This window comes from Pipistrellus kuhlii, unplaced genomic scaffold, assembly GCF_014108245.1.
Source record: "Pipistrellus kuhlii isolate mPipKuh1 unplaced genomic scaffold, mPipKuh1.p scaffold_m20_p_42, whole genome shotgun sequence".
In the NCBI taxonomy this organism is placed as follows: domain Eukaryota; kingdom Metazoa; phylum Chordata; class Mammalia; order Chiroptera; family Vespertilionidae; genus Pipistrellus; species Pipistrellus kuhlii.
The window spans coordinates 3,810,791-3,823,260 of NW_023425543.1; the positions used below are offsets into that span (position 1 = coordinate 3,810,791).

The following is a 12,470-nucleotide window of genomic DNA, read 5'->3' on the forward strand; positions in this document are numbered from 1 at the left end:
ACCCCTCCACACGCTAGAATAAACGGAACCCCCAACTTGGAAGGCAGATGGAGCACCACCAGCGTGCGATTCCCCCAGGCACCAGCAGGGGGCAGCATTGCCCAGCGGGTCTCCAGTATCCAGCCGCCAACGCCGCCACCGGGCGGAATCAGACTTGGGGGGAGCGGGGGGAGGGCCTGTTTTTAGACAAGGCTTACAAATGCCTTTGAAATCTACGGGGTCCCGGGAAAGGGGGTGCCGGGGGTGATTCCTACCAGCTTTCCCAGCCCCGAGGCCCGTGCAGGTGCCCGGGAGAGGGGTCAGGGCGCCTCTCAATCACCTCCCGAGGGTCAGCGCTGGCCACCGCCGTCCACACGGGGTCACAGGCTGGCCACAGAGCTGGGGGAGCCCCAGGACCCTGCTGTCTCCTTCCTGGGCGCTCACCAACCCCAAACCTGCTTGACCTCTCCCCACCCCCAGAGACCCATCTCCCACCCAGGGCTCCCCCCCCCCCGCCCTCCCTGCCCTTTTGGGTCTCAGGGCCGAAACCCCAGGGAAACTGAGGCCTGACACCGACGGACACCCTTTGCTTTTGCCCTGGGGCTGCAGCTCGGCTCGCCCACCTGCCCTCCCGCTCTCCACCCGCACCCCTGCACCCCCTCCAGCCCCAAGGCTGACCCGGCTGTGCTGGCGGCTGCAGGGCGGGACAGGACGGGGTGGGAAGGAGTCGGGAGCCCCACCCCACACCCCATGGGGACTGGGATGGACCCCGGAGGCGATCCCGGAGGCCCCCGGGGTGCGCCCTGATGGTGCCCCCTTCGGGGCGCGCACGTGGGTCCCGGTCTCACCTCCCTGGCGCCCCGAGCGCCCCGCGCCGGTGCTCACAGCCCAGCACCCCGGCCGCTGCCCCGGAGGCACGGGGACCCCCGGAGACCGGAAGCCCCGAAGCCCCGAGAAAGGAACGCGCCGTCGTCCCCCCCCCCCCCTCCCGCTCTCACCTCCCCGGCGCCCCCAGCACCCGCGCCGGTGGCCACAGCCCAGCAGGGATCACCGGAGACCGGAAGCCCGGAAGCCCCGAAGCCCCGAGGGAGGAACGCGCCGTCCCCGGCGGCTCCTCGACGGCGGCCCCCGCGCGCGCGCGCTCGGGGATGGAGTGCGGGCTCCCCGGGTCCGAGGACGCAGCGGATCGGGGGACCTCGCGTGGCCAGAAAGGAAGTGGCTGAGGACAAACCCCGGGCCTGCCCCTTAAAGGAATACACACGCCCCCCTTTCCCTCCAAAGAAGGGAATCCAAAGGGAGGGAGGGAGGAAGGGGTGGCCTGGGCCCCAGACTCCGCTGGGGACCACCCCACACTGGGGGCTGCAGGCCGGAGCTGAGGCGTCAGGTCCTGGAGAAGGTGAGGGAGGGGTGGAGGAGCATGTGTAGAGGGGGTCCCCATGAGGATGCTCTGCTGTACCCCAAACAGTGCGACTAAGAGGGATCGGGGGACCCCCTCCTCTCCAGCCCTCTGCAGGTGGGCTAGGGCCGCCGCCAGCTTTCTTTTTAAATATATTTTATTGATTTTTTTTTTCAGAGAGGAAGAGAGAAGGATAGAGAGCTAGAAACGTCGATGAGAGAGAATCATCCATCAGCTGCCTCTTTGCACACCCCCCACTGGGGATGTGCCCACAATCAAGGTACATGCCCTTGACCGGAATCGAACCCGAGACTCTTCAGTCCGCAGGCCGATGCTCTATCCGCTGAGCCACACCGGTTCCAGCCCAATCAGGACACTCTTGCGAGCTTCTGGGACAAGGATGCCCAGGGTCTGAGGCCCCCCCCCCCCGATGGGCCCCGCTTTGCATGGATGGGTACACTCCCTCGCCTAGTCCCACCATAGGCAATGGAGTCGGCCCCGTTATTGCTGAGGCCCAGAGATTTTCATTATTGAATGTTCCTCAGGGCCAGGCTGTCCAACTTCAGACCTGGGGCTCCTCATCACCTCACGGACAAGGACCAGCCCCCTAGCCGGTGTGGTTCAGTGGATAGAGCACAGGCCTGCGAACAGAAGGGTCCTGGGTTCGATTCCGGCCAAGGGCGAGCACGCAGTCTGCTGGTCCCCAGGAGAGGCCAGAGCGGGGTTGGGGGCAGGAAATGGCCAGCATCCATCCAGAAAGACTGGCTCCAGCCGGCTGATGTGGCTCTGAAGTTGAGCTTCGGCCCCATGAACCAGGAGGTCAGGGTTCGATTCCTGGTCAGGGCATGCGCCGGGGTTGCGGGCTAGATCCCCAGTGGGGGGCGTGCAGGAGGCAGCTGGTCCATAATTCTCTCATCACTGATGTTTGTCTGTCTCTCTCTCCCTCCCTCTTCCTTTCCTGAAATCAATAAAAATATTTTTTGGCCGAAACCGGTTTGGCTCAGTGGATAGAGCGTCGGCCTGCGGACTGAAGGGTCCCAGGTTCGATTCCGGTCAAGGGCATGTACCTTGGTTGCGGGCACATCCCCAGTAGGGGGTGTGCAGGAGGCAGCTGATCGATGATTCTCTCTAGCTGATGTTTCTAACTCTCTCCCCCTCTCCCTTCCTCTCTGTAAAAAAAAAAATCAGTAAAATATATATATTTTTTAAAATCATTAAGATATATTAAAAAACAAAAAAACTGCTCCAAACCTGATCCGAGAGTGACACAGGAAGGAGTGGGTGGGCCAGGGGACCCCAGAGGAGGGGGAGCCCCACAACCGCCCAGAGACCTCGGCCGCAGGCGCCTCTGATTCTGTCCCTGCCCAGCCAGGTGAGGCCAGTTCCGAGGAAAGCGCCGCTTCCAGACGAATTTCCCCAGCGAGGCCCCGGCGAAGCCCCACCCTCCCTCTGGCAGCCGCGTGGCCAGACCCGCCTCCTCTGTGGATCGCGGCCTGGCTCCCCTGTTTTGTTCTGGAAAATTCCTCCTGTGCCCTGGGTGGTTCCCTTTGCCCGGTTTCCAGCCAGTCCAGTCCAGTCCGTCCCTCCTCTGTGGCCGGCCCCTTTCCCAGATCACCACCAGCCTCTGGCCCGCGCTGCCCCCACTGGCCACTTCCTGGCGGCCCCTGCCCAGGGAGGGCATGTGCCAGCACCTCCCAGAAGCCAGTGCGCTCAGCCAGGAGGCCCTGCACCCACTTGGCAGCGTCCTCCTCCCTCCAAATCTGTATACACGCACACACACATCCCCTCCACATACACCAGTGTTTCCCAAAGTGTGGTCCGCGGACCCACAGGGGTACGGGGGGAAGAGTCTGGTGGGGGTACACGTTGCACCGGAGTTTGGTGGGGATATGCACTGCACCGGGCTTAGCTGCATCTCATTCTACGTTCTCATGAGGACGAGGGGTCCTCAGCGTTACGAAAATTATAGAAGGGGGGCACCTATGTCAAAAGTTTGGGAAACTGCTCAAACCGGTTTGGCTCAGTGGATAGAGCGTCGGTCTGCAGACTGAAAGGTCCCAGGTTTGATTCCGGTCAAGGGCATGTACATTTTTAAAAATATATATATTTTATTGATATTTTGCGGAGAGGAAGGGAGAGAGAGAAACATCAACCAGCTGCCTCTTGCACACCCCCTACCGGAGATGTGCACGCAACCAAGGTACATGCCCTTGACCGGAATCGAACCTGGGGCCTTTCAGTCCGCAGACCGTCACTCTACCACTGAGACAAACCGGTTTCGGCAAGGGTATGTACCTTGGTTGCGGGCACATCCCCAGTAGGGGGTGTGCAGGAGGCAGCTGGTCGATGTTTCTCTCTCATCGACGTTTCTAGCTCTCTATCCCTCTCCCTTCCTCTCTGTAAAAAAATCAATAAAATATATTTTAAAATAAATAAATAAAATTGTACCCCTTTAAAAAAAAAAAGTTTTGGAAACACTGACAGACACAGACACACACACACACACACACACACACACACACACACCTGGCAGGTGAGCCCCAGGCAATTCCTGAGCCTGCCAGGAGCGGTGGGGGGGAATGCTGAGGCTCTGAGGACACAGTGGATGACGGTGGGGGCCGGCGCCACAAGGAAGAACCACACAGCAAGAGCTCCAGGCAGTGACATAAATATATTTTGGAAGCTGCCTGTGCACTCAGGGGCCGCCCAGGCCCGCCCATCTCCCCGCCCCTACGGTCCCCAGACCCACCCCACCACCCGCTTCTGTCTTTCCAGGCTGCAGCTCCAGGGCCAAGAGGGGGCTCCGGGGAGGGGGGTGGGCGTGTCGGAGGGCTGGGTGGGGTGGCGGCATCAGAAATGGCAGCATCCTGAGTGGCAGGGGGGGGCTGTCATCTCCTGCCTGGCACCTCAGGGTCTTGCTCCAGGGAACGTGGGGGGGGGGGGGGGGGGCGGGCTATTGGCGACAGAGGCTGGAAGGGGAGATCCTGAAGAGGGGGACCCCGGTTTTGCTCTTCCCTGCCCGGCCCAGACCTATCCAACTCCCACGGCGCCTAAGAACCTGGGATGGATGGATTGTCCTTCGGCCTTTGGCAAGATCAAGTGTAGGAAGCGGGAGGGAAGGTGCGGGAGGGCTGGGCGCCAGGGGTAGGGGGGAGGTGGGGCGGACGTGTGGGAGGTGAGGTGTGAGGAGGACAGAGGGAGAGGGAGAGACGGGGACACCCCCTCCTCCTCCCCCTCCCCCCCCCCACGGCACTACAATCAGGCGGGCGGTGGATGGAGGAGGAGGAGGAGGCGGCAGGACCCCAGAAGGCCGGGAGAACCAGGGATGGATGAGGGCAGTGCCCCACAGGGCCCTCCGGTCCCGTCCGTCCGCCGGTCCTACTACGCGCGCGCGCCGGTCCTACTACGCGCACCCCAGCAGCTCCACCCGGAGGGTGATCCGGTTGTGCCAGGACACGGGCAGGATGCGCACGTAACGGGCCACAAAGGGCACCTCGAACATGTTCTTCTTGTGGGAGTTATTGTCACAGTTGCCGGGGAAGATCTGGAGGCGGAGAACGTGTCAGGAAGGTCTCCCTCTCCCCATCCCCTCCCCCTCGGAGCCGCCTCCCCTCAGGGCTCCTCGGAGTGGCCGGGGGCGGGCGGCAGACACTCACCCTGGGGACCTCGGCCCCCGGCTCCTTGTACTCAGTCCACCTCCGGCCGTCGCTGCTGTGGGCCACCTTATAGGCCGCCACGTACTGGATGCTGCCGAAGTCCCGGGCCCCCTGCGTGACGATGCCGGCCACTTGCTTCAGAGAGCCTAAGTCGATCTACAGAGAAAAAGAATAAAATATAAAATTAAAATCAACCACCTTTGCTTGGCTTGCACCCTTTCCGGTCAAGTTGGGGGAAAGGCAGACACCCGGAGACGGGAAACGGGAGTTTGAGAGGGAAAGCTGCTTGTCATCCGGGATGAGGCTGTCCTCGGAGCCTCAGTTTCCTCATCTGTAAAATGGGCATAAATAGGCCCCGGCCCAGCGTGCCTCAGGGGTTGAGTGTCGACGTAGGAACCAGGAGATCATGGGTTGATTTCCACCCGGTCAAGGCACATGCCCGGGTTGCGGGCTCCATCCTCAGTGTGGGGCGTGCAGGAGGCAGCTGATCCATGACTCTCTCTCATCATGGAGGTTTCTCTCTCTCTCTCTCTCTCTCTCTATCTATCTATCTATCTATCTCCATTCCTCTCTGAAATCAATAAAAATATAAACATAAAAAGTAAGTACCGCCAAAACCGGTTTGGCTCAGTGTATAGAGTGTCGGCCTGCGGACTGAAAGGTCCCGGGTTCGATTCTGGTCAAGGGCATGGACGTTGGCTGCAGGCACCTCCCCAGGAGGAGGTGTGCAAGAGGCAGCTGATCGATGTTTCTCTCTCATCGACGTTTCTAACTCTCTATCCCTCTTCCTTCCTCTCTGTAAAAAATCAATAAAATATATATTTTTTAAAAAGACAAGACTCCAGAAACCCCCTCTTGGGGAGCAGAAGCCTGGGCCTGAGGAGGTCAGAGACCTGGCAGCACCCCCCCCCGACCCCCCACCCGACCCCCCACCCTCTCCCCGGAGCCGGCCCACCTGCAGCCACTCAGAGGCGGAGTTCCTCTCGGCGGTCCAGGCGTTGAACTTGCCCTGCTGATCCAGCCGTGCATAGGAGGGGTGCCAGCTGAAGGAGCCCAGGCCCCAGGTCCTGAAGGTGCTGGAGGCCGTGATCTGCTTGTCGGGGATGGTTCTGTCCTTCATGCCCAGAGGTTCATCACATCCTGCTAACGAGGGTGGCTGGTAGATCCGGGGCCCCCAGATTCCCGGGGGCGTGAGCAAGAGGCAGTGAGGCCGGAAGAGCCGGGTGGACCCCACCGGCCCCTGGCAGCCTCTTGAACAGAAGCTCTTTCTGCCTTTATTTTATTATTATTATTTTTTTAATATATTTTATTGATTTTTTACAGAGAAACATCAATGAGAGAGAAACATCCATCAGCTGCCTCCTGCACACCCCCCACCGGGAATGTGCCCACAACCAAGGTACATGCCCCTGACCGGAATCGAACCTGGGACCCCCGAGTCCGCAGGCCGACGCTCTATCCACTGAGCCACACAGGTTTCGGCTATAATTCTTATTATTCAAAACCTGAGCTCCTGTTCACGTGGAGGAAGCCTCCAAGGTCATGAACTTGGTCTAAACAAGCTTCCCAAGAACATGCCCTCCCTGAGAGAGAGAGATAAAAGAACGAAAGGACAGTTGGACTGAGGAAGACATCACTAAAAATTGTTAAAATAATAATATGAAGTGATAGGGAAAAAAAGAGCAAGTAAAGTCTCACATACAGAACAGAGAACGGAAATGCATACATATGTCACCATATATATTTATAGACAGAGAACCAGAAGACACGCAAAAGATTCACTTTTGCCGAAGCCGGTGTGGCTCAGTGGATAGAGCGTCGGCCTGCGGAGTGAAAGGTCCCAGGTTCGATTCCGGTCAAGGGCATGTGCCTTGGTTGCGGGCACATCCCCAGTGGGAAGACTGCAGGAGGCAGCTGGTCGATGTCTCTCTCTCATCGATGTTTCTAGCTCTCTATCCCTCTCCCTTCCTCTCTGTGAAAGATCAATAAAATATATATTTTTTAAATAAATAAATAAAATGAAAAATAAACCCAGCCAGGCACAGAAGTCAGCCCTGAATGGCACTGGGTGGTATCTGAAATGGGGGAGCAGAAAGCAGTGCCACGGAGGGGAAAGGGGGCGCGAAGGGTGGGGTCTTGGGGAGCATGAGAAAGGCGATGGGCCTTACAAGCCCTACAGTTCCGCCAGTGGCCAGCAGGTGGCACTGTGGCTGCAAAAAAAAAAAAAAAAGGCGGGAACTACTACCTGGATCTCAGAGAAAGCAGCTGAGCTGAGACAAGGAAGGTGGGCCGCCTGACCCCCTGCACCCTGATCTCCCCAAGGTCAGAGGAAACTCATCCCTTTCTTATCCTTATTCCTCTACCTGGGGCTGTCTCTGGAAATGGCAGCGGGAAGCACCAGCTACTCCAGAAGCCTTCCTTGTCTCTTAAATGCAGACAAACCTGAGTTTTTTGCGTTGGGGTAGAGAGTAAAATTACTGCATGGGTAGGTGTCAGAAGCCCAGGGATCTAGACCAAGTTTTAATGCCTGCCAGCCTTATGCCCTTGATAAATAATTTATCCGGGCCCTAGCCGGTTTGGCTCAGTGGATAAGAGCATCCGCCTGCAAGCTGAAGGGTCTCGGCTTCAATTCCATTCAAGGATACGTGCCCGGGTTGCAGGCTCCATCCCCAGTAAGTAGGCATGCAATGAGGCAGCCGGTCCATGTTTCTCTCTCATCGCTGATGTTTCTAACTCTCCCTCCCTCTCTCTTCCTCTCTGAAATAAATAAGAATATATATATTATTTTATTTTTTATTTATATCTTATTGATTTTTTTACAAAGAGGAAGAGAGAGGGACAGAGAGCCAGAAACATCGACGAGAGAGAAACATCGACCAGCTGCCTCCTGTACACCCCCCACTGGGGATGTGCCCACAGCCAAGGTACATGCCCTTGACCCGAATCGAACCTGGGACTCTTCAGTCCAGGCTGATGCTCTATCCACTGAGCCACACCGGTTTCAGCAACATATATATATATATCTTTTTTAATATTAATAATTTATCTGGGCCTCACTTTCCTCACTCATTCACTCCTTCATCAAGTACCATTCATTCATTCATTCATTCAGGCACCGTTCTAGGCACCGGGAATCCAGCCGTGAACAAATCAGACAAACTCCCCGCATGACTGAGCTGACATCTGCAACACAGAATGGAAGTTACGAGCCTAGAAGCTCAAGGAGCCCACCCATCAGAACTAAGTGACAATTGCCGGAACCGGTGTGGCTCAGTGGATAGAGCGTCGGCCTGCGGACTGGAAGGTCCCGGGTTCGATTCCGGTCAAGGGCATGGACCTTGGTTGCGGGCACATCCCCGGTGGGGGCTGTGCAAGAGGCAGCTGGTCGATGTCATCGATGTTTCTAGCTCTCTATCCCTCTCCCTTCCTCTCAAAATCAATAAAATACCGTGTTTCCCCGAAAATAAGACATCCTCCGAAAATAAGACCTACTTACAGGTTTCCTTCTGAGTAAAATATAAGGCATCCCAAAAAAATTAAGCCCCCCCCCCAGGCTAAACATGAGAGATTTGGCCCACTGATTCTGAAAGAAATGGAGTCCCAAGAAATTCACCAGGAAACTCAGGAATTGGATTGTTAGGTTGATGTTCCAGAAAATGATGACAATGATTGTCACTGAATAAAGGAGTCAATTCTTGATACTGTAGGACTCACAGTTTGTCTGGTTTGTGTTGACGACGACGACCGTCCTGCCGTACCGTATACAGGTAATAAATTTCCTTTGTTTTCATTTAACAATAAATGTGTACCGTATTCTTCTTCATGGAAAAATAAGAAGTCCCCTGAATATAAGACCCTTGCGCATCTTTGGGAGCAAACATGAATAGAAGACACTGCCTTATTTTCGGGGAAACAGGGTATATTAAAAAAATAAAAAAAGAATTAAGTGACCATACTCTGAGAACGGAAGTGGCGTCTCTTCTGTCCTCCACCCACCAGGATGCCATGGGTGGGCACAGACAGGATAGAACCCGGGCAGGGCTGCTGACGGCCGGGCGACCCCTCTCTGCAGCCTGAGCCCCAGGGTGGGGGTGGGGGTCCCCGGCCTTGCTGCCGCCCGGCTCCGGCTCCGTGTGGCTGAGAGGAGACGGGCCAGCCCTGGGGGCGGACCCCAGCCGCCCGCACTCACCATTCACCTCGCAGCCCAGGAGCTCCAAGCGCAGGGTGCAGCCCCGATGGCAGTCCACGGGCATCAGCCTCACATACTGCAGCTCGAGAGGGCCGTCGAACATGTTGACCTTCAGGCCGCTGTTGTCCACGTTCCCAGTAAAAATCTGGGAGGCAGAGACGGCGTGGAGGGAGGGTCAGTGTGGGCAGACCCCCTGCCTGGGTTCCCCCTTCCCTCCTGGGGCTGAGGGGGCCGGGAGGAGGGCTTAGCAGGGACTTGGCCATTCCAGTGGCCACCCCCCCCCCAACACCCCCAGGATTCCCCTTGTGCGCCAAAACCGGTGTGGCTCAGTGGATAGAGCGTCGGACTGTGGACTGGAGGGTTCCGGGTTCGATTCCGGTCAAGGGCATGTACCTTGGCTGCGGGCACATTCCCAGTAGGGGGTGTGCAAGAGGCAGCTGGTCGATGTTTCTCTCTCATCGACGTTTCTAACTCTCTATCCCTCTCAATTCCTCTCGGTGGAAAACCAATAAAAAACTATTTTTAAAAAAATGTTTAAAAGATTCCCCTTGTGTCACCTTTCCTGGTCATCACGGGGCCTGGGCATGCACCCCTGTCTTCCACACAGGGCCATCTGTCCATCCAGAGCAGCGGTTCTCAACCTTCCTAATGCCACCGCCCTTTATTTTTATTTTTTAAACATTTTATTGATTTTTTTTTTTTTTTTTACAGAAATGAAGGGAGAGGGAGCCCTGGGGTGCCGACCACAGCCCCTCCTGGCGGCCCAGGCGGCCTCCCTCACCTGGTCTCCCGCTTCCCCGTCTTTCTGGATGAACTTGAACTTCTTCCCGTCCAGGCTGTACGCCACCTTGAACATCTTCACGTACTCGGCTCGGCCGGCGCGGCTGGCGCCCTGGGTCACCACGCCCGTCACCTTCATCCTCCGCAGCAGGTTCACCTGGGCCCGGGGAGGGGAGGACAGACCCTTAGCACGCCCACATCCCCGCCCGGCCGGTGCTGCTCAGTGGTCAGAGCGTCGGCAGACGGGCTGGGAGGTCCCGGGTTCAACTCCGGTCAAGGGCATGTGCCTTGGTTGCGGGCACATCCCCGGTAGGAGGTGTGCAGGAGGCAGCTGGTCGATGTTTCTCTCTACTTGATGTTTTTAACTCTATCTCTCTGCCTTTCTCTCTGTAAAAAATAATAATTTTTTTTTTTTTTTTTTAATCAATAAGCTTAGCCGGCTTGGCTCAGTGGATACAGTGTCTGCCCATGGACTGAAGGGTCCCCGGTTCGATTCTGGCCAAGGGCACAGGCCTGGGCTGCGGGCTTGATCCCCAGTGGAGGGTGTGCAGGAGGCAGCCGATCAATGATTCTCTCTCATCATCTCTCTCTCCTTCTCTCTTTCTCTCTGAAATCAATAAAGAAATATATATATATATATATATATATATTTTTTTTTTAATCAATAAAATATATTTAAAAAAACAACACAAAACTCCCACATCCCTTTACCTCCCCTCCTCCCCCCGCCCGGAGCAGGGACCATGCAAGCGGCTACGTGGTGGATGGAGTCTCTCACCCACCCTCTCTGGGCTGGGGGCCCAGTGCTCCGGGAACCCCCCAGAAGCCCCCCCCCTCCACAGCCTGGGGTCCCCCTCACCCCACCCCTAACCTCCAGGTCCCCAGGCTGCCTGCCCTCCACTTACAGACAACTCCTCTGGGGGACCCGCTCCCCTGATCCCTGGACCCCTTAACGAACCCTCTCATAGGGACCCCCACATGCAGGCACCCGCCTCTCACCGTCTCCCCTCCCATCCCGCCCCCCCACCCCCTCCACCCGCACCTCACCGTCTCCCCTCCCATCCCCCCCACCCCCTCCACCCGCACCTCACCGTCTCCCCTCCATCCCGCCCCCCACCCCCTCCACCCGCCTCTCACCCTCTCCCCTCCCATCCCGCCCCCCATCCCCTCCACCCCGCCCTCTCACCCGTCTCCCCCTCCCATCCCGCCCCCACCCCCTGCACCCCCTCCCGCCTCTCACCCTCTCCCCTCCCATCCCCCCCCACCCCCTGCACCCCCTCCCGCCTCTCACCCTCTCCCCTCCCATCCCGCCCCACCCCCTCCACCCGCCTCTCACCGTCTCCCCTCCCATCCCGCCCCCCCACCCTCCACCCGCCTCTCACCGTCTCCCCTCCCATCCCGCCCCCCACCCCCTCCACCCGCCTCTCACCGTCTCCCCTCCCATCCCGCCCCCCACCCCCTCCACCCGCCTCTCACCGTCTCCCCTCCCATCCCGCCCCCCACCCCCTCCACCCGCCTCTCACCGTCTCCCCTCCCATCCCCCCCCCCCCTCCGCACCTGGATCCAGGGGCTCCGGTCGTAGTTGCTGGCCGTCCAGGCGTTGACGATGCCGGAGCGGTGCAGGCGGGCCAGCTCGGGCCCCCAGCGCTGCAGCGCCATGAACCCCAGGTGCACGGACGAGGCGGAGACCTGGCGGTCGGCGATGGCCCCGGACTCCATGCCCAGCGGCATGGCGCACCCTGCGGGCAGGGGGGAGGAGGGGGCAGTCAGGAGGCCGCCCTCCGGGGCGGGACCCGGAGGACCAGAGGAGAAGACAGACAGATGGTGCCAAACCGGTGTGGCTCAGTGGGCAGAGCGCCGGGCTGCGGACTGGAGGCCGCTGGGCCTCTTGGCCCTCCTGCCTCGCTCAGGTGCCACCCGCCCCGGGCCGTCCCCAGGCCCGGAGCACAGGAGGCGGGCACACCCACGGTTACCGCGGCGCCCAGCACCGTAATTAGTGGGCCCCGTCCCCCCCAGGGCTGTGCTGTCTGCCTGGCGAGCCCCCATCCCCGCCCCCCGCTCCCCACACATTCCTGCACCCGGAGAGGAAGCGCACAGGCCTCGGCCAGGGCCCAGGGCCTGTGCCTGTGAGCGGAAGGGCATCGTTTAACCTGCTCCCACCCCCCACACCCCGACCGACCAGCGTCCCAGCAAACCTCCCAGGGTCCCCTCTCCCGCCCCCTCCCAGGGACCACCCCCTGCCCCCTGCCCACTGCCCCCTGCCCCCTGCCCTCTGCTCCCTGCCCTCTGCTCCCTGCCCCCTGCCCCCTGCCCCCTGCCCCCTGCCCCCTGCCCCCTGCTCCCTGCCCTCTGCCCCCTGCTCCCTGCCCCCTGCCCCCTGCCCTCTGCCCAGGATGCTCGGTGACAGACACAAAGGACTACAGAAGTCCGCCGAGCAGAAACCGGTGTGGCTCAGTGGATAGAGCATCAG

At 59.0% G+C, this 12,470-nt stretch overlaps 1 protein-coding gene across 6 annotated transcripts in view; it reads right to left on the reverse strand.

Moving 5' to 3' along the window:
* Window positions 1-4,027: 4,027 nt before the first annotated feature.
* MFGE8 (milk fat globule EGF and factor V/VIII domain containing) overlaps window positions 4,028-12,470 on the reverse strand; it is a 13,687-nt gene continuing 5,244 nt past the window's right edge. For 3 of the 6 annotated variants that reach the window (XM_036411833.2, XM_045572014.1, XM_045572016.1), the window contains 6 exons: window positions 11,558-11,739; window positions 10,002-10,157; window positions 9,221-9,365; window positions 5,987-6,171; window positions 5,032-5,187; window positions 4,028-4,919 (listed from right to left, as the gene is read on the reverse strand). In XM_036411833.2, coding sequence (XP_036267726.1) covers window positions 4,779-4,919; window positions 5,032-5,187; window positions 5,987-6,171; window positions 9,221-9,365; window positions 10,002-10,157; window positions 11,558-11,739 — 965 coding nt within the window. In that variant the 3' untranslated portion in view covers window positions 4,028-4,778. Of the gene's footprint in view, window positions 4,920-5,031; window positions 5,188-5,986; window positions 6,175-9,220; window positions 9,366-10,001; window positions 10,158-11,557; window positions 11,740-12,470 lie in introns of all 6 variants that reach the window. The other 3 variants (XM_045572013.1, XM_045572012.1, XM_045572015.1) reach the window with 1 other exon arrangement.